At 40.2% G+C, this 21341-nt stretch overlaps 1 protein-coding gene across 5 annotated transcripts in view; it reads right to left on the bottom strand.

Moving 5' to 3' along the window:
* Positions 1 to 21341, bottom strand: part of cacul1 (CDK2 associated cullin domain 1) — a 44501-nt gene that overhangs the window by 10754 nt on the left and 12406 nt on the right. For all 5 annotated transcript variants that reach the window (XR_008385533.1, XM_053620708.1, XM_053620707.1 and 2 more), the window contains exon 2: positions 13943 to 14069. Coding sequence is in view for 4 of the 5 variants with exons in the window: in XM_053620708.1 (XP_053476683.1) it covers positions 13943 to 14069 (127 nt within the window). In the remaining variant the exon portion in view is untranslated. The remainder of the gene's footprint in view (positions 1 to 13942; positions 14070 to 21341) is intronic.

Here is a 21341-nt window from a genome sequence, read left to right as displayed (position 1 = left end):
AACAATTCTTCTCACTTCCTTCCAGAACATCACACTGCCCAAAGTTCTGTTTTTATAGAGGTAGTTACACTTCTTGATGATGAAAAATCTTGTGCATTTCATAAGTAACACCTGGCTGCTAATTACTCTCTTAATGATTGTGGAAGTAGGAAGTTTGTACTTATTTTTCCCACCTTTCTGAATGTTTGTTTACTTTTTGTGGAAAAGCAACTATATATTGAAATCCGTTGTGTTTTTTGTTGCCGCGTGAGGTTATTTGGTTGTTTACAGAAGATGGTGATGACCAAATAATTGTTAATTAGGCCCTGATGAAAAACAAAACACAGAATAGAACAAGGGTGTGCTTTCTTTTTTCCCATGGCTATATTTATATTTCCATAGACTGGCTGAGAACATGATAAAAATGTTCTAATGTTAATTGTGCCTAAAAATAAAAATAAAAAAACGACTAATATTGGCTTTATGACTCTAATGAAGGAAGCATTTTGTCAGATTTGCAACAAAAATGATGGTGGTCAAACACACTAATACAACAAACTAGGGATGTCACGACAACCGATACTTCGGTACCAGGTCGGTACCAACATTCCTAAAATGTGACGGTACTTGTTTTTCTGCACTAGCATTGGAACCGGGTCTAATGGAGGTACTGAGGTTGCAATTCTTCCGGACCTGATGGGGGCGGCAAATATTCACAAATGTTCTAGTCGGTCCACAAGTGGTGAAGAAGAAGAAGAACGTCTACAAGCACATGGGCAAAACTACAGAAGATTAGCTTAGCTTAACAAGTTTAGCTCCCCCCCGACTCATTGAGAGGAAAAGAGAGGAAAGCTAGTATCGGTTTCCAGTGTGCAACCGATGCTATCGTTCATTTAAAACAAAGCGAGGAAACACCTGGAATTTGGCAAAGCACCTGAAAGACGGTCCTATATTATGTTTGTTTGAGGCAGCTAGCATTGTTGCCATGAAACCAGCTAACATTATGCTCCATGTAATGTTAGCGATAGCCTGTTATTTGTTAACAACGCTAACACATTGCAATGTTATAAACTACCTCCGAATGGGCCACCATGCATCGCCATTCAGCCCGTGTCCTGTCAGCAAGATGTAGCCTAATGTCACTAATAATTATTCAAATGTTCATGCCTTTAATAAATCTTTTTGACCTGCCACCATATCAGTGAATTTAAACTAATGCTTGCATTCATAGTATAAGGTGTGTGTGTGTGTGTGTGTGTGTGTGTGTGTGTGTGTGTGTGTGCACGCTTAGGAGTGCACCTCCACTCATTGTCAGACAGTAGCTGCGTTTACATGGACAACAATAATCCACTCTTAACCCGATTAAGACCATACTTTGATTAAGAAACTACCATGTAAACAGCAATTTTTACTTGCCTTAATCTAATTAAGGTCGTACTCAAATTAAGCTCTAATCGAATTACGACAGGTGGAGTACTCCTGTTTTAGTCGCATTATGGACGTGTATTACAGACATGTAAACACCTTAATCACATTATGAATGTCGCGTGAGAGTTTTCACCGCATTTTGCGACAGGACACGATCACACATGGCAGTTTTACATTTTACGGCAAAGAAGAGAGTTCAGCTGGGTCCCAAACCGCATAGTTTCCTACTATAGGCTTGTAGTGGGGAAAAATACATGTATCTCGGCTACTATATAGATGCTAAGTACGCGGTTTGAGACGCAGCCCATGGCTTCAAGCAGTTGTCTATTAGCACGTATAGCATGACAAATAATTAACTGCACTTAAAGTGTTCGGAAAAAAATTTAATAAAAACACCCAAAACTGTATACAGTACCATAACGAAGAAGAACTGTATGTTGATACGTGAAATTCTGGAGGGACGTCGGACGGCGTGGTGCGGTGACGTAATGACGCAGGCTGTTAAACTAATTATGTTCTAAAACATGTAAAACGGGAACATGACAGGAGTATTCTAAAAGCTACTCATGTAAACACCTTAATCACATTATTATCTTAATCAGAGTAAGGTCAATAATTAGATTACTGCTGTCCATGTAAACGTAGTCAGTGTTTGATAACTAATATTCTCTCTCCCCCTCCCCTCGGTATCGCGTACTTTTGGTGGTATCGGTACCGACTACTAGATTTTTGGTATCGTGACATCCCTACAACAAACACATAGTCCATGTTTTGGAAATATATTAGCACCAATTGTCAGAATAAATTGTCCTGCTTTAACAGAATTTGAATTGTAATATTAATGGGTTCAAAGGCAAAAATGTAAATGTTCTCCTTTTAGTCATAACCCAACATGTAAACATGAATGACATCACAATATGTCATGTTGACTAACATCGAACTTTTAAGACAATAGCACTGGACTTGCTAGTTGCTCGAGCCAATATCGGGCAAGAATTTGTCAACTTAATTAAGGTCAAAATTATAAAAGTGTAACTACATTGCTCTGTACATTGTAAACATTATGAGCAACACTTCAATTGTACAAGTATAATGCAAATACAAAGTCTACACTCCCCTGTTAAAATGGCAGGTTTTTCTGAAGTAAATAAATGACACGAAGATAAATCACGTCAGATCTTTTAATGTGAAATTGCAAAGTATACAAATACAGCAAAGTGAAAAATGATCAGACACTTTTTTTAGGGGGGGGGGGGGTTGGGGATGGATTAAATAAATAATAATAATAAAAAAGTTAACCTAGTTGCATAAGTGTGCTCACCCCTAAACTAAAACTTTGTTGAAGCACCTTATGATTTTATTACACCACAAGGTTCGCAATATAACTTAGCAATATTTCCCCCTTTTTCTACCAAAAACTTTCTAGGGCCATAGAAATTGTGAGGGCATCTCCAAGGCTTCTTCAAGTCATTTTTAGTTGGATTCAGGTCTGGGCTCTGCCTCTGCCATTCAAGCACATTGATATTCTTTTGGTTAATCCATTCCTTTGTTGATTTGGATGTATGCTTTGGGCCATTGTCATGCTGAAAGGTGAAATTGTAATGCATACTATAGAGACTGTGTCTGTTCCCCGAGCTATACAAATACATAGAAAATTTCAGAAAGTCTGTTTTAGTAACCTAATTAACATAAAATTAGATCATACCAAATGCACATCCACCACCTTTGATCTGAAGCTAGGACTATTAAACATTAGATCTCTTGTTTCTAAGGCTCTTATTGTTAACGAAATCATTACTAATCAGGAATGTAATTTAATGTGTTTAACAGAAACTTGGATTAAACCAAACGAGTACATAACATTAAATGAAGCCAGTCCTCCTGGATACAGTTATGTACATCAGCCTCGTTCAACTGGTAGAGGAGGAGGTGTTGGTCTCATCCATAGTCAAAATCTAGGCGTCACACAAAAACCTAGTCATAAATTTAATTCTTTTGAAATTCTTTTTCAAAAGAAGCCACGAAAAACAAGTCAATTCCTCTAATTATTATTTACAAACCCCCAGGGCCATATACCTGGTTGTTTCTGTAGATAACACGTTAATCGTTGGTGATTTTAATATTCATTTTGATAACCCAGAAGACCCACTGAGAACAGCAGTTGTGTCCATCTTAGATTCTGTAGGGGTCAATCAGAGCGTAATCGGACCTACTCGTAATGGTGGTCACACTCTTGACCTCATACTAACATACGGTTTAAATATAGAAAATATTGTAATTTTTCCGCAGTCTGAAGTTGTCTCAGACCATTATCTTATCTCGTTCATATTACGTATTGATCATAATATTTGCACCTCGCTACGCTAACGTAAAACATACATTCACATCAGCTACTGCACCAAGCTTCATCAATAACCTCCCAGAAATATCAATTAGATTTGGATCACCATCTGATCCCTTAGGACTTGATCAGGCGACTGAATGTTTAGAGTCAACGCTCCGCTACACGCTAGATAGAGTGGCTCCACTCAAAAGAAGAATAATTTGAGAGAAAAAGCTAACACCCCGGTATAACGATAAAACTCGTACCTTAAAAACGAACCACTCTACAATTAGAACGTAAATGGCATCAAACCAAATTGGTCGTATGGAAGCAGAGCCTCCTGTACTATAGAAAATCTGTTAGTGATGCTAGAAAAGTCTCTCTCTCTCCACCTTAATAGGAGATAACAAAAACAATTCGAGATTTCTATTCAACACAGTAGCAAAATTAACTAGGAATAAAACCACTACAGAAAGAAGCGCTCAATCATTACATAGTAGCGAAGATTTTATTAAATTTTTCATTGGTAATGTTGAAAATATTAGATGTGAAATTCAGGCTATTAAATTAAAACCAGACAGTATTATAACTAACCCTATAGATGATAATATAGCAATATCAGATCAACATTTAGAATGTTTTACTCCCCTTAGAGAGACCGAACTATCTTCATTGATCTCTTCAGCAAAATCATCAACTTGTGTGAGGGAAATTACTCATTTTTACTTTGTAATAAGTTTGTTCTTGTTCATGTTCATCTGAGGATAATGCCTAAGAAGACCAGGCCATGTCATGTCACTGAGATCAGTACAGAATGTTTATCTGCTTACAGAGACACAAACATGTTCTTCTGTTCAAGGCTCGTCTAAACATTTTCCAAGATCCTAAAACAAAGCCTGTTTGAACGGCCTCAAACTGCTTCTTATCAGTACACAGAATTATGTCATGCTCTGCATTTTATATATATAGTAGTGGTTTAGTACAAGGGCTTCAGAGCACTCTCATTATTCTATCCTGCTTTATTCTATCCTGTATTAACCATCTTTCTGTAATAAACCTTTTTACCTTCAGAGGACGAGTCTCCTGGCTGGGCTGCGCGAGTCTTTTCAGCTTGTCTGGACAAGCAAACCGGAGGACGCTCATGGAAAAGTTTCACCCTGAAATCCATGTTGATACAGGCGGTTTTCCCTTTGTTGTGCAGAGCGAAAGACCGACGCAGCCTTACCACTGACCAGTAGAAATCATCAAAAAACAGCCTTAAGGTAAATTTTATGAAGTCATTGTGTATTGCTGTCTGTATGGAAGGGAGTCAATGATATAAGAAATGTGTGTATTACATTGAGCGATTTCTTATAAGAAGTTCCGGGAACTTCGCCTTCGACGGCAGAGATATTGGTGTTTCTTAGATCACAGCTTCAAAACGAAGATATATACCGACGGGTATATATTATATATATATATATAAAAATATGTAGCAAAGCACATCCTGAGACACATGCTATGGTATGTACAGGGTGCTCATATGTTGATCCTAATATCATGTTTATGCGTGTGAATTATGGGGAAGGATGTTTGAATCAATATGATGTATGGGTTAAAGAATGTGCTTTTCCTGAAAAAGGTAGTTTTAGCCTCAGACAGTTAGAACAACCGAAACTTAATTTAGAGACAAAGGAGAGAGAAACCCCTACAACAAAGAGCGAAGTGCATTTTTTGGCTGACTGGAAGGCATTTGCAGAGGCAGTGGCAGAGCGAGGTACATAAAAGAGAGAAAAAATGTCAGGCAGGGCCCTCATCTATTTCTCAGTGTGCTAAATTGCAGAAAGTGGATCCCGACCTGGACTCCACCCCCACTACGACGCCCACAGCCAGTAAGGAGGGAGGAACCTGCAGTTTCAGAGGCACCTCCTCACGATGAAGCGGCCCAGCCTACTCCACTCCATCCGAACCGGTCAGAACTGAGCCGCCAACCCCGACCGAACTATGCGCCAGCCGTCCTGTCTTCACCGGTGGTGGTACACACGAGATCCCAAGTGTAGGGACCAACAACATTGCTGCCTGAGGGCTTCAGACCAACAAAATCAGACAGAGAAGGGACAGTGCATGCCGTGGTAAATGCCCCAATGCTAGAAGTGGCCAGAGAAGGAGGCCCTATGCTAGTTCACAGACCCTGGACATTGGAATTCATCAGGAGCAGCATGACGCATCTGCCGGCGCTCCACGAAGTAGGGGGATGACAGTTTGGGGATGAACTTCACATATTGTGCAGAGAATTCAGACCCACAACTCATGAACTAGGACAACTGCTCATGGCGAAACTTGGCACGGACTGGGTCAAGGTTTCATGTAAATTCCCAGAGAACTATGTCCACCTGATCAACCCACAGTGGGATAATGGAGTCAAGGCAAGGTACAGAGAACAAATCATGGCGCTCCAGCAGAGGCTGACGAACACCTTTCCTGTGCGACTGACATGACAAAAATAGCGATGTGTAAACAAGACGACTCAGAGACTGTATCACAGTACCTGTGTCGGCTCACTGAGGTCCACGACGCAAACTCAGGCTTGGAGAAACCCGACGCTCTGGCAGATGGGCAGGCGGCCATCACAGCATGGGAGGCACATCTCAGAAATAGCTTTATGAACGGCATTAAACCAGAAATTGCCGCTATAGTCAAACAACAATGTATCACCTGGGACACCAGAAACCTCACACAAGTGGAAAGGTATGCAATCCATGCGGAGAAGCTCCTACGAGAGGCAAAGGAAAGAAAGATGGAGAGGAGAGGAAGACCAAAAGCACGCAGACGAGAAAGACCCGGCCGTCAGGGCTATGGACCAGGATTAAACTGTTACAACTGTGGAAAAATTGGACATTTTGCAAGAGACTGTCCAGAGCAGAAGCGAACTGACGGGCAGAGATAAGGGAAGGGTGAGGCACCTGGGAACAGAAGAGGTGACATCAGACACCCAAACAATCAGTTAGCTCACAAAGAACAGGAATATATGCACACACCCACATCCACCATTAGTCAGACTGACAATTCACAAATGTCTGAACCAGTCATGACCCTTAAACTTTTAAAGTATAATGCCTCTCCTTTTACACAGTTACCATGTATATCTCTTGTAGTTAATGGGCAAAGTGTCACATTTTGGTAGATTCAGGAGTATTCAGTAATAAAACTCTGCGAATTAAAAGAATTCCCGAAAATGAGTTCATGGTCACTGCGCTCCATGGGTGTGAGAGGACATTCAGTAGTAGAACGTTTCTCTGGACCGCTAGTTTGTGGATGTGAAAATGGGAAAAGAGTAACCCACCAATTCCTAATTTTGTCTTCATGTCCAGTCAATTTACTGTGTGTTTTACACTTAAATTTTATGTCCTCACCTCAGGGAGTAACAATAACTGATGACTCATCATTGGGAACTCCATTTGTTAGAGAAACAGAGCTCTGTGTTTATCAATGGTCCATGCATAACAAGCCTAGAGCCTGTGCTCATTTGTTGACGTTGGCACATGATAAGATGAAGGACAACTATGTTGATTTTATTTTGTCCTCTGCCCTTCATTGCTCAGCGCAAGTGCATGAAGGAAGAGACTTTAATTTTGAGAAAGAATGGTTTATGGAAATCCCAGAAAGTGAAGAGCTGTACCTATGCTGCTGTGACAAATTTTGTGCATGTTCAGTCAAATTGAGTGACACGCAGTTGCATGTATTTTTTTGTCCCAGAATCAGCGCCTCAAGTCTCATTAGTCAAAATAAACAACAAACAGTAGGAAGACGTGGGACTGTGGGTCAGATTATGTGAGAGTGGGAAAATTACAGATTGGGAACAGAAACCCACCGCCAACATTTGGTACAGCCTAACTCTGGAAGTTTATATAAAAAAAAAAAAAATTCTTTCTGGAAATGTGCAAGGTTAACCTGGATGTAATATGTCATGACAAGGGAATGTTTCTGAACCTTGGGACAAGCCCCACACCCCTAGAGACACACCCACAATTGAAGAAGGTGCCTCTCAGGCTGTGGGCCCAAGGGAAACATGACATAGGCCTGATTAGAAGTGCACCACCAGTCGTGATCATGCCCAAATCTGACTTTAGGCCCAGACAATCTCAATACCCTCTTAAATCAGAAGCTACTGAGGGCAATAGACCAGATTTCAATTCATTATTGAAGGCAGGGGTCATTGTTCCCTGTCCTGATTCGTCAGTGCGCACTCCAATATATCCAGGGTGAGAAGCAAAAAAAAAATCCTGCAACCTGATGAATGGAGATTTGTACAAGATTTGCAAGCGGTTAATGCAGCAGTCAAACAGACAGCTCCAGACGTGCCAAATTCTTACACTATATTAAGCCAGGTTCCAGCAAATAGCGAATGGTTTTCAGTCATAGATTTAGCTAATGCGTTTTTTCAGTATATCTCTTGATAAAGACAATAAGTTTCCGTTTGCATTAATATTTGACGGACGTCCTTACACTGTCACTCGCTAGTGTTAAGGGTATTGAGAGTCACTAACGATATACAACCAAATGCTAAAGGGCAGCTTAGCACCTCTACCACTTTCTCCAGGGCACAGTGTGAAACTGACACCATTAAATTATTGCAGAATCTTGCCAAAGAGGGACACAAAGCCAGTCTCTCCAAATTACAGTATGTACAACAAGAAGTGAGATTTGTTGGGTCATCACATTTCTGTAAGGGAAAAGAGGGAAAGAAACTCTCCACTGAAAGAGTATCTGCAATCCAGAAGATTCCCAAGCCTCTGACGAAGAAACAAGTTCTCTCTATCCTAGGTATAGTATCTCACAAAAGTGAGTACACCCCTCACATTTTTGTAAATATTTGATTATATCTTTTAATGTGACAAGACTGAAGAACTGACACTCTGCTACAATGTAAAGTAGTGAGTGTACAGCTTGTGTAACAGTGCAAATTTGCTGTCCCCTCAAAATAACTCAACACACAGCCATTAATGTCCAAACCGCTGGCAACAAAAGTGAGTACAACCCCAATTTGGCCCAATTTTCCCTCCCCGGTGTCATGTGACTTGTTAGTGTTACAAGGTCTCAGGTGTGAATGGGGAGCAGGTGTGTTAAATTTGGTGTCATCACTCTTACACTCCGTCATACTGGTCACTGGAGGTTCAACATGGCACCTCATGGCAAAGAACTCTCTGAGGATCTGAAAAAAAAGAATTGTTGCTCTACATAAAGATGACCTAGGCTATAAGAAGATTGCCAAGACCCTGACACTGAGCTGCAGCACGGTGGCCAAGACCATACAGCGGTTTAACAGGACAGGTTCCACTCAGAACAGGCCTCACCGTGGTCACCCAAAGAACTTGAGTGCACGTGCTCAGCGTCATATCCAGAGGTTGTCTTTGGGAAATAGACGTATTTATAGACGAGTGCTGCCAGCATTGCTGCAAAGGTTGAAGGGGTGGGGGGGTCAGCCTGTCAGTGCTCAGACCATACGCTGCACACTGCATCAAATTGGTCTGCATGGCTGTCATCCCAGAAGGAAGCCTCTTCTAAAGATGATGCACAAGAAAGCCCGCAAACAGTTTGCTGAAGACAAGCAGACTAAGGACATGGATTACTGGAACCATGTCCTGTGGTCTGATGGGACCAAGATAAACTTATTTGGTTCAGATGGTGTCATGCGTGTGTGGCTGCAACCAGGTGAGGAGTACAAAGACAAGTGTGTCTTACCTACAGTCAAGCATGGTGGTGGGAGTGTCATGGGGCTGCATGAGTGCTGCCAGCACTGGGGAGCTACAGTTCATTGAGGGAACCTTGAATGCCAACATGTACTGTGACATACTGAAGCAGAGCATGATCCCCTCCCTTCGGAGACTGGGCCGCAGGGCAGTATTCCAGCATGATAATGACCACTGCCTTGCTAAAGAAGCTGAGGGTGAAGGTGATGGACTGGCCAAGCATGTCTCCAGACCTAAACCCTATTGAGCATCTATGGGGCATCCTCAAATGGAAGGTGGAGGAGCACAAGGTCTGTAACATCCACTAGCTCCGTGACGTCGTCATGGAGGAGTGGAAGACGACTCCAGTGGCAACCTGTGAAGCTCTGGTGAACTCCATGCCCAAGAGGGTTAAGGCAGTCCTGGAAAATAATGGTGGCCACACAAAAAATTGACACTTTGGGCCCAATTTGGATATTTTCACTTAGGGGTGTACTCACTTTGGTTGCCAGCGATTTAGACATTAATGGCTGTGTGTTGAGTTACAACTGTTATACAAGTTGTACACTCACTATTTTACGTTGTAGCAAAGTGTCATTTCTTCAGTGTTGTCACATCATAATATTTTATATATATATATATATATATATATATATATATATATATATATATATATATATATAAAAGATATATATATATATATATATATATATATATATATATATATATATATATATATAAAAGATATAATCAAATATTTACAAAAATGTGAGGGGTGTACTCACTTTTGTGAGATACTATAAGTGTTCATATCGAAGATCTTTCATTCTAAACATACCATTCTAGAAGCACCGCTCAAAGAGATGGCATATGCAACAGGTAGGACAGCTCATTCTCAGGTAAGTTGGCTCCAGTCGCTGCAGAGTTTCCCGTGTGTACGTGCAGTAGCAGCAGCTGAGAAAGCTGTGATGGGATCCAGAGACTTGGTAGGTTACACAGAATTGAACCTCTTGGTTCCACATGAGGTGTTGTTACTCCTACTTGAACAGAAAACCTCACACCTGTCCACCCAACGGTGGCTGCACCATAACACTATACTACTAGACATGCCGAATGTCACTATTAAACGATGTGCTGTCCTTAACCCTGCTACTCTTCTTCCAATAGAGGGAGACGGGGAACCACATGACTGTGTTGTACTGACTAACGAACTCTGCTCCCCTAGAGTCGACCTGAAGGACGTTCCATTGGAAAACCCAGATCTGATCCTCTTTGTGGATAGGTCAGCGTCACGTGACCAAGAGACAGATAAAAATTGAGTGGGCTATGCAGTAGTAACCGCACACGAGACGGTCGGTCAGGAAGTCTCCCCTCAAACCTTTCAGCACAAGCAGCTGAACTATATGCTCTCATAGCAGCATGAAGACATGCTGAGGGACAGTCAGTAAATATCTACATATACAGTAGATACGCCTTTTAGGTAGTACATGAGTACAGGACAATTTGGAAACACATGAACTTCCTGACGAGTTCAGGAACACACATAGCCCACCACAAACTAGTCTCTGAGCTACTGTACGCAGTCATACTCCCCAAAACTATTGCAGTATGCAAATGTGATGCACACACTAAGAAATTAGACCCTGTTCTCCTAGGAAACGCTCAAGCAGACAGTGCAGCAAAGCAAGCAGCTGCATCTATGGTTCCAAATCTCAAAAGAAAATAATCACTCCTTCTTTACAACTTTCAGACCTCCAAGCACGAGCTACGGACGGGGAAAAGGCTATGTGGCGCAAAGCAGGCTGCATGGTTGTTGACGGAGTTTGGCGGTGCCCCCAGGGCTGTCCTTGTCTTCAAAGTTGATGCATGGCAGGGACCATGCATCAAAAGGGGGAATGATAGCTGTGATAAAGCATTGGTTTCTCTAATTACTCAAAAAAATAAATAAATAAATAAATATTTGTTTACACTGTTTGCGCAACTCATAACATGGGTTGAGGTTCGAAGGTAGAGAAGGCCACGTCCCTACATTCAAACAGGACTCAGACGCGGTAGTGATAATGATAATCTCCAGTGATAATGGCACACTTTTTGTGAACCATGCCCTTAAGTAGGTGGGTGAATATTTGGGTAGTGACTTAAAGCAGCACTGTGCATATCATCCAGCTAGTGGTGGGGTGGTAGAGAGAGAAAATGGGACACTAAAAAACAGACTGAGCAAATGCTGTTCTGAGGCTTCGGATGGGCTTAGCCCCTTTGGGATACTGTTTGGGAGACCTCCACACACAGGAATTGGACCTGTGATAGCTCCTCTTCCTGACGCTGCAGCATGTGATGATGCAATGTTAAATTACTGTGCAACCCTGTCCTCTGCTCTATAATCTATCCACAAGCAGGTAAAGGCAGCACTTCCAGCTCCAGCCACGGGTTCGCTGCATGATCTGAAGCCCGGAGAGTGGATCGTGATCAAGGACTTCCGCAGGACCAGGTGGAACAAGCCACAGTGGTCTGGGCCATTCTAGATCCTTTTCGTCACTCGCTCCATGGTAAAAGTCAACCAGAGAGCCACATGGATGCATGCCAGCCACTGTAGGAGGGTGCCAGAGCCAAGCATTGAGCTGGAGAAGACGGGACTTCAACAGGAGGACTAGAAAGTGATTCTCTATCAAGAGGCCTCTAGGAGGACCTACGCTCACAAGCAACGATCTGCATATACACACCCACACAACGTCACACGTCCCCTCGTCACACAGACACATAATGATTATTCTATCACTGAACACATGCAGTCTGCGATACAAAACCCTCCGCAAACTAGAGATACGGGGTTTGATTGGCTGAACTCAGTACTCGGGGGATTGGGCTCGTGGATATTAACCGGCTGTCTACTACTAGGTGCAATAATTCTTCTTGTCTTGCTCATTTTGCCTTGTATTGTTTCTCTCATTCGGAGCAGTCTCTCACGCTCGTTGAAATCACTAATGACCAAACGCTGATGTTGACAAAGACTGATTATGATCTGATTATGACTATCCTTATGATGACCAACCTGACTTGTATCCTAAACCTGACTGGGTATCAGATTCTCCCAGTGACACTGACGATGATGACCCATTGACCTCCATTTCATGTCTATTGTAAATATTCCTTTGACCATGATGACTCCGTGAAAAGATTCAGAAGTTCTGATGTATTCACAACATAGTAATTTCTCTGTTAATTTTAGTTATCATATTTTGTAATGATAAAATGGGGGAAATGTGAGGGAAATTACTCATTTTTACTTTGTAATAGTTTTGTTCTTGTTCTATTTCATTCTCATCAGAGGATAACGCCTAAGAAGGCCATGTCATGTCACTGAGGTCAGTACAGAATGTTTATCTGCTTACAGAGACACAAACATGTTGTTCTGTTCAAGGTTCGTCTATCCAAGATCCTAAAACAAAGCCTGTTTGAACTGCCTCAACTGCTTCTTATTGGTACACAGAATTATGTCATGCTCTGTGTTTCATGTATATATAGTAGTGGTTTAGTACAAGGGCTTCAGAGCACTCTCATTATTCTTTCCTTCTTTATTCTATCCTGTATTAACCATCTTTCTGTAATAACCCTTTTACCTTCAGATTACGAGTCTGTGAGTGTTGTCTAATTTCCACGACAAGATCCATATACAACATTTTTGAGACAGCAATGACACCCCGTGGATATGTAGACAATTACAGCTAAATGTAAAACATCACTCACACAGGGAACACTTCATATCCATTAAGGAACTGCATAAATTTGATATGAATAACTGTAGATAGGTTACTTATAAGCATTGAAGCCTAAACAGTTCTGATGAGTTTATTTATTTATGTATGTATGTATGTATGTATGTATGTATGTATGTATTTATTTATTTAGTTGCAAATGCACACATTCACAGATCTACAGTATAAATGGGCTACATTGAATGAGTCTTTGTTATCGTCACAATTGCTCTCCTGGCATTATTAGAAGGCCATGCAACAAATAAGGGGAGACCATCGTTGGCAAGGAAATTGTCCAACGAATGGCAGACAAAAAATTGCACCTCACATTCCCCAAAATTTCTCATTTCTCCTTTCTCTCTGGCAATTTCACCAGTACTGTACTCAAAAATGAATGGGACACCCCACATAAATATAAAGTATATGAGGTAATTTGCATAGAGCATTTATGGATTTTTGTGGATAGTAACTGTGCAAAAGAAGAGGCTCATTCACTTGTGCACTTTTTTTTTAAGATGATTTATAAAGAGGAAACAGCATGCCGGAGTACTCAAGGTTTTATAAATCTTCTTTTGTGTGTGTGTGCATTCCATGTTTTTTGTGTGCACACAAACTTTGACTCTGGTATCAATGCAAAGTTTTACAAATGAGGCCTCTGGTCCTAGAGATTTAACATCCAAATTTTAATTATGGAAATGGATGGTTTTGACTAAAGTGCATCTGCAACATAAATAAACTGAAAAATCACCAACCTGTAAATCTGCTCATAGGAGATAGATGTATATTTCACTGGGCTTTGAGTCAGCAGCTGTTCAACTGCTTTTTCCAGCCTTGGCCAGTAAGTTTCTTTGTAGTCCTCTGCTGTCATTGCATTCATCACTAAACAACCCACAGATTTCACAGGATTAGTTAACCCAATGTACATTTTTAAAACAAATGATCAGATTGTTACATGCCGCTCTTGCCACTGCAACTACTTGTACACCTTTTGGTTTCCATAAATAATTTCTTCCTGTTACCAGTACATATCCCATAATTATTTATTAATTAGCTTTAGTAGTAGCTTTGATTACTTGCTATCTAAAGTAATCTCCAGGCTTGTGAATCCAGTGCAATATGCTATCATCCTATGCTATGCCCCTTAAACAATTGACGATAGTTTTAGCTGTGGCTTTGGAGGGGTGTAGGCTGCAGCCACAATTAGGAAATAAAAGAAGAGTGTGTGGCCAGCATACATAACGTGTGCCATGTAAAGGTTACATCATTATATGGCTGCAATTAACGATTATTTTCATAATTGATTACAGTAGTTGGCCGATTATTTTTCCCAACTAATTGGGGGGGGGGGGGGGGGTTCGGTGGGGTGTCTGTATTGTATCTGTCAAACAGCAATTTTTTAAAAAGTCACTCAAAAGAGGTAATTAGTATTTCAACAGAATTTACAAGGTATGGAGTTGTGAACTTTATGAAGATCAATATTTGTTGAAAAGGTGACTTTTGACTATCCCAATTTATATTAACCATGCTGTGCTAAATTAGAAAACCATGTATGGTAATTTGGGACATCTTGAAAATTAATTTTAATTATAAACATCTTTACATGATTTCAACATATAGACATCTTTTTCTTACAGTAGTACATCTTACACATACAGTCTGGTAAATAAATATTTGGACATTGACAAAGTTATTGTTATTTTTGCTGTCTACATCAGTGTCTATTGAAATTAATTGACCTCAATAACCTCAAAGGACAGCCTTTCAGCTTTAATATGAGGGTATGTACATCCAAATAGGATGAATAGTATAGGAATTACAGCACTTTATACATGTCCACTATTTGGTACATTATTAAAAAGAAACAATGAACTGGTGAATTTAGGAACACCAAAAGGCCCAAAAGATCATGGGTGAACAGATTAAGGTTTACTTTGATCAGAGACTCACTCAAGCTGAAATAGCTCCATGTTCCTCAGTGACTGACAACTTCCACATTAGTGTCCGACACTTGAGAATGGGACACCCCACTTTTTTGTTGACAAAGTCTCTCTATAGCAGGTAATTATTACATTTATGATGATGATGGCATCTTCCAACATGCATGCAACACCAATCCCATTCACAAGGCATGCAGTTTTCTCGTGATAAAATGACGTGATCAAACAACTTTTGTTATGTTGAGATCACGAGAAAACAATAGAGAAAAATAAATAATGCATGGCCTCTTAAGGCTTCAGTCCGTGTATGCTGTGTTTATTCATTTTTAGCTTCAAAATTGAAAAACGAAATACAAATGACGACACATTCCTTATTTTTTGCTTTAATATTGAAAATTAAATTACTAATTAACTATGTTAAAAACAAATTTTTGCTAAAAAATGTTTATATATATATATATATATATATATATATATATATTATACACACACACACACACACACACACACATACACACACAGTATCTCACAAAAGTGAGTACACCCCTCACATTTTTGTAAATATTTGATTATATCTTTTCATGTGACAACACTGAAGAAATGACACTTTGCTACAATGTAAAGTAGTGAGTGTACAGCTTGTATATTTGCTAACAGTGTAAATTTGCTGTCCCCTCAAAATAACTCAACACACAGCCATTAATGTCTAAACTGCTGGCAACAAAAGTGAGTGAAAATGTGAAACCCCTAAGTGAAAATGTCCAAATTGGGCCTAAAGTGTCAATATTTTGTGTGGCCACCATGATTTTCCAGCACTGCCTTAACCCTCTTGGGCATGGAGTTCACCAGAGCTTCACAGGTTGCCACTGGAGTCCTGTTCCACTCCTCCATGACGACATCACAGAGCTGGTGGATGTTAGAGACCTTGTGCTCCTCCACCTTCCGTTTGGGGATGCCCCACAGATGCTCAATAGGGTTTAGCCCATCACCTTCACCCTCAGCTTTTTTAGCAATGCAGTGGTCGTCTTGGAGGTATGTTTGGGGTCATTATAAAAAAATTAAAATTTTTAGCACTTCCATCAGCGAAACAACTCAAATACAGCCTTGTTGTGTCATGTTGTTGAAATGAGTAACAGCCTGAGGGTGCTGTGGGATACAGTATTGTGATTGACCCACAAAGAAGAAGTGGATCATAAAGAGATGGAGTGAATCACATGCACATTTCTCTGGTAAGGCACAAATCCAAAATGTTCCCAGATTGCCGATGTAACATTTGGTTTCCTAACAAGATCCATTGCAGCGGCAGAACCCAAAGTGAAATTGCAGAAATTTGCCTGACTGGATTTTTCCGCGCTCAAGCAAACCCGTGCCAAACTAACAGACATCATCATATAAGGGTTTGTTTATGATTACATAATTTGTTTAAATAGAATATTAATAGAAAATTTCCCACTATATGGTAGGCTATAAATACAAATTTATATTCCAACTGTAGTTATTATTATTACACTTTTATACAAAATTTTGTACTTGTCATAGTGCCCACTCAAGCAAAAACATTAATGTGGCGTGTGATGTGACACTACCGCAGGTGTCACACTATCACCGCTGTGGTGCGGTTGTCATGGCCGTCACAGCCCTAAGTATTAACACACAAAAGTTATTTATAAACACACATTTTACTTTCTAAAGGCTTTAGTAGGCTCACAATGAGATACCTGAGCTATTAAAAAAAGTATATGTATGTATGTACTGTATGATGCATGTCTTTGCTGCTGTGTTTATGTATTATCTCCTTGTACAAAAACCTTCAGCTTGGGAAAGGTGCTTTATTAATAAAACTTAACAATAATAAAAATAATAATAATAATAATATAATTGAGTATTGTATTCGTATAAAGGGCGATATTGGCAAAAGCTCACCTGTAGTACATCAGTCTGGTCACTAGTACAACTTTTGGAATGTACTACTACAACTTTTGGAATGTGAAAAAAAATTTTAGGTTAATTATATCACTAAAACATTTAGGTGAGGTGCATCTCATTGTGAGCCTGCTACAGCATTAAGAATGTAAAAATGTGTGTTTTTAAATGACGTTTGTATGTCATTTTAATTCATGCTTGGACAACGTCAATGTTTTAACTCAGTGGGTGAAATTGCCAGGCGATTCCTTAGGCCAGTGGTTTTCAAAGTGGGGGCCGCGGCAGGGGGCGCCCAGGGTGCCTCAACAATTTGGTGTGAAAAATAATTAAATACATGATTTTTATTATATATATATATATATATATATATATATATATATATATATATATATATATATATATATATATATATATATATATATATATGCGCATTACAATAACATTATTTGTAACAATACCTATTGAAATCACATTTGCTGTACCTAAATTTCTAGTTGCTAAACAGACAAAACATCAACATAAAAAGGGGGTTATATACAGAAGTCTGTATTTTTAATGTGTTTTAAAGACATCTTACAAAAGGGGAGGCCTCGGTCAAATGTTAATGCCATTTGGCGGGCCTTGCCCTGGAAAAATTTGGGAACCCCTGCCTTAGGCAACTTGCGCTGCGATACCATGTCAGAATATTCTGTCATCATGCCACAAAATGAAATAACTCCAACTCTAAAAATAAGACGGCAAGAAACTATAAAAAAAAAAAAAGGGCACATTTGAAATATTTAGCATTTTTGAGCAAAAATGGGTTTTAAACATAGTTAATTAAAAATTCAATTATCAATATTAAAACAAAAAAAATAATGAATGTGTCTTTATTTGTATTATGTTTTTCAATTTTGAAATAAAAAACGAATGAACGCAACATACACGGACTGGCTTCTGTAGATTGCTGTGGACTGTAGGCCTATTAATATGGTGGAAGAGGGTTGATGGAAGCATTTCAAATTGTGTCCTCCGGTACAACCTAAATGTTTATGTAATAAATTCTATGTTGAATCAAATAAAATAATATACAGTGATGCTTGAAAGTGTGTGAACCCTTTAGAATGTTCTACATTCTGCATACATATGACCTAAAACATCATCAGATTTTCACACAAGTCAATTGAAACAAAAATATTATACTTGGTCACTTATTTATTGAGGAAAATGATCCGATATTGCATATCTGTAAGTGGCAAAAGTATGTGAACCTTTGCTTTCAGTATCTGGTGTGACCCCCTTATGCAGCAATAACTGCAACTAACGTTTCTGGTAACTGTTGATCAGTCCTGCATGGAGGAATTTTAGCCCATTCCTCAGTACAGAACAGCATCAACTTTGGGATGTTGGTGGTTGATTCAGGTCCTTCCACAACATTTATATTGAATTATGGTCAATACTTTGACTTGGGAATTCCAAAACATTAACTTTATTCTTCTTTAACCATTCTTTGGTAGAATAACTTGTGTGGTTAGACTTGTCTTTCTGCAAGGCCCACTTTCTCGTGAGATTCAGTTCACAGACAGATGTCTTGACATTTACCTTTAGAATTTGCTGGTATAATTCAGAATTCATTGTTCCATCAAATGATAGCAAGCCGTCCTGGCCCAGATGCATAAAAAAAGACCCAAAACATGACATTACCACCACCATATTTCACAGATGGGATAAGGGTCTCATGCTGGAATACAGTGTTTTCCATTCTCCAAACCAAGTTTGGAGAATTTAAAACAAAGTTCTATTTTGGTCTCATCGGTCCACAAAACAACTTCTGGCTTGTCCATGTGAGCTTTAGCAAACTGAAGATGGGCAGCAATGTTCTTTATGGAGAGCAGTGGCTTTCTCCTTGTAACCCTGCCCTGCACGACATTGTTGTTCAGTGTTTTCCTGATGGTGGACTCATGAACATTAACATTAGCCAATGTGAGAGAGGCCCTTAGCTGCTTAGAAGCTACTTTTGCTCTTTTATGATCCATCACACCTACATCAATCAAAAAGTGCAGGCTATTTGTTGGTACCTCAAACAGTGAAGGCTACGGCAGGAGGAAGAGCTTCCTCTTACAAAGCCCCACAGTTATGGAACAGCCTTCCAATTAGTGTTCAGGACTCAGACACCTTGCATGGCAGCTCTGCTACCATCGGTGTGTGAGTGTGTGTGAATGGGTGAATGAGACACAGTGTAAAGCGCTTTGGATAGAAGTGCTACATAAGTGCAGACCATTCTCACTTCATAAACTGTTTAGCTTCTGCATCTCTCCCTCTACCACTTAAAACTGCAGCAGTGACTCCAGTTCTTAAAAAACCTAACTTGGACCCTACTGTTCTTTCCAATATTCGCCCTATCTCCAACTTACTTAAAATACTGGAAAGTACGGTTGCCTCCCAGCTCTAATCTTTCCTTTGCTCAAAATAATCTCTTTGACCCCTTTCAATCTGGCTTTCGTCCTCTTCATAGTACCGAAACTGCCCTCGAAAGGGTTGTCAATTACCTATTACTTTCTAGCAACTCCGGTTCCCTTTCTATTCTTCTGTTTCTCAATCTTACTTCCGCTTTTGATACTGTCTGTCATGACTTACTTCTCTTCCGCCTCTTGGATATTAGTGTCATGGGTGCTGCTCGTTCCTGGCTTACTTCCTATCTGACAGTGCTACATTTCTATGCAGGATTATAAGTCGCCTACTGTATCTTTCAAATTAGGTGTCACTCAGGGATCAGTTCTTGGACCTTAACCATCCATACATTCATCCATACATCCATACACACACGTCTCTTCTAAAGACGATGCACAAGAAAGCCCGCAAACAGTTTTCTGAAGACAAGCAGACTAAGAACATGGATTACTGGAACCATGTCCTGTGGTCTGATGAGACCAAGATAAACTTATTTGGTTCAGATGGTGTCAAGTGTGTGTGGCGGCAACCAGGTGAGGAGTACAAAGACAAGTGTGTCTTGCCTACAAGATGGTGGTGGGAGTGTCATAGTCTGGGGCTGCATGAGTGCTGCCGGCACTGGGGAGCTACAGTTCATTGAGGGAACCTTGAATGCCAACATGTACTGTGACATACTGAAGCAGAGCATGATCCCCCTCCCTTCGGAGACTGGGCTGCAGAGCAGTATTCTAGCATGATAATGACCCCAAACACACCTCCAAGACAAACACTGCCTTGCTAAAGAAGCTGAAGGTGAAGGTGATGGTGATGGACTGGCCAAGCATGTCTCCAGACCTAAACCTTATTGAGCATCTGTGGGGCATCCCCAAACAGAAGGGGGAGGAGCACAAGGTCTCTAACATCCACCAGCTCTGTGATGTCGTCATGGAGGAGTGGAACAGGACTCAAGTGGCAACCTGTGAAGCTCTGGTGAGCTGAAAAGCTCTGGTGCCCAAGAGGGTTAAGGCAGTGCTGGAAAATAATGGTAGCCACACAAAATATTGACACTTTGGGCCCAATTTGGACATTTTCACTTAAGGGTGTACTCACTTTTGTTGCCAGCAGTTTAGACATTAATGGCTTACTAAAAATATCCTTTATGACCTTCCTTGTGACATTGATGGTTTAATGAGAGCACTATCTATTACTGTAAAAAAAATTTAGGCATCATCTTTGATCCCTCCCTCACTTTTGAAGCTCACAAACTCTTTTTCTAAAATTGGTTTCTTTCACCTTCGTCGCATTGCTCGCCTCTGTCCCTTCATTAGCATCAAAGACGCTGAAACACTGGTTCATGTATTTATATCCTCACGTCTTGACTATTGCAATGCTCTCCTCATTGGTTTACCTGCTAATTCTATTGCTAGGTTGCAATATATTCAAAACTCAGCTCACTTTACTCCAATCCTGTCTGAAGTGCATTGGTTACCGGTTTCATTTCGCAATAAATCTAAAATAATCCTGCTCAAATATAAATCACTTCACAGTTTGGCATCTTTCTATCTTAGCGAACTGCTTCTCCTGTACAACCCAACCCTCAGGTCCTCTGGACTTGGACTCCTCTTTGTCCCTAGATCTCATCTCTCTACTATGGGTGGCAGGTCTTTCAGTGTAGCTGCACCAAAAATCTGGAATTCACTCCCTCTGTCTCTTTGCAACATCTCATCCATCTCAGAGTTCAAATCCCAATTAAAAATGTATCTGTTTTTTTCAGTGTTATCTGTCCTAGTCTGTTACTATGCATTTTTCTCAGCAACTGTACTATCTGTACTGTGTATTTCATTTTCTGTGTTTGATTGCTCATTGCTTTTCAAATTTTGTA

Source organism: Ictalurus furcatus, chromosome 3 (genome assembly GCF_023375685.1).
Source record: "Ictalurus furcatus strain D&B chromosome 3, Billie_1.0, whole genome shotgun sequence".
Lineage (NCBI taxonomy): Eukaryota > Metazoa > Chordata > Actinopteri > Siluriformes > Ictaluridae > Ictalurus > Ictalurus furcatus.
Note: the sequence above shows the minus strand (reverse complement) of the source record. Positions and strands in the feature narration are given on the sequence as shown.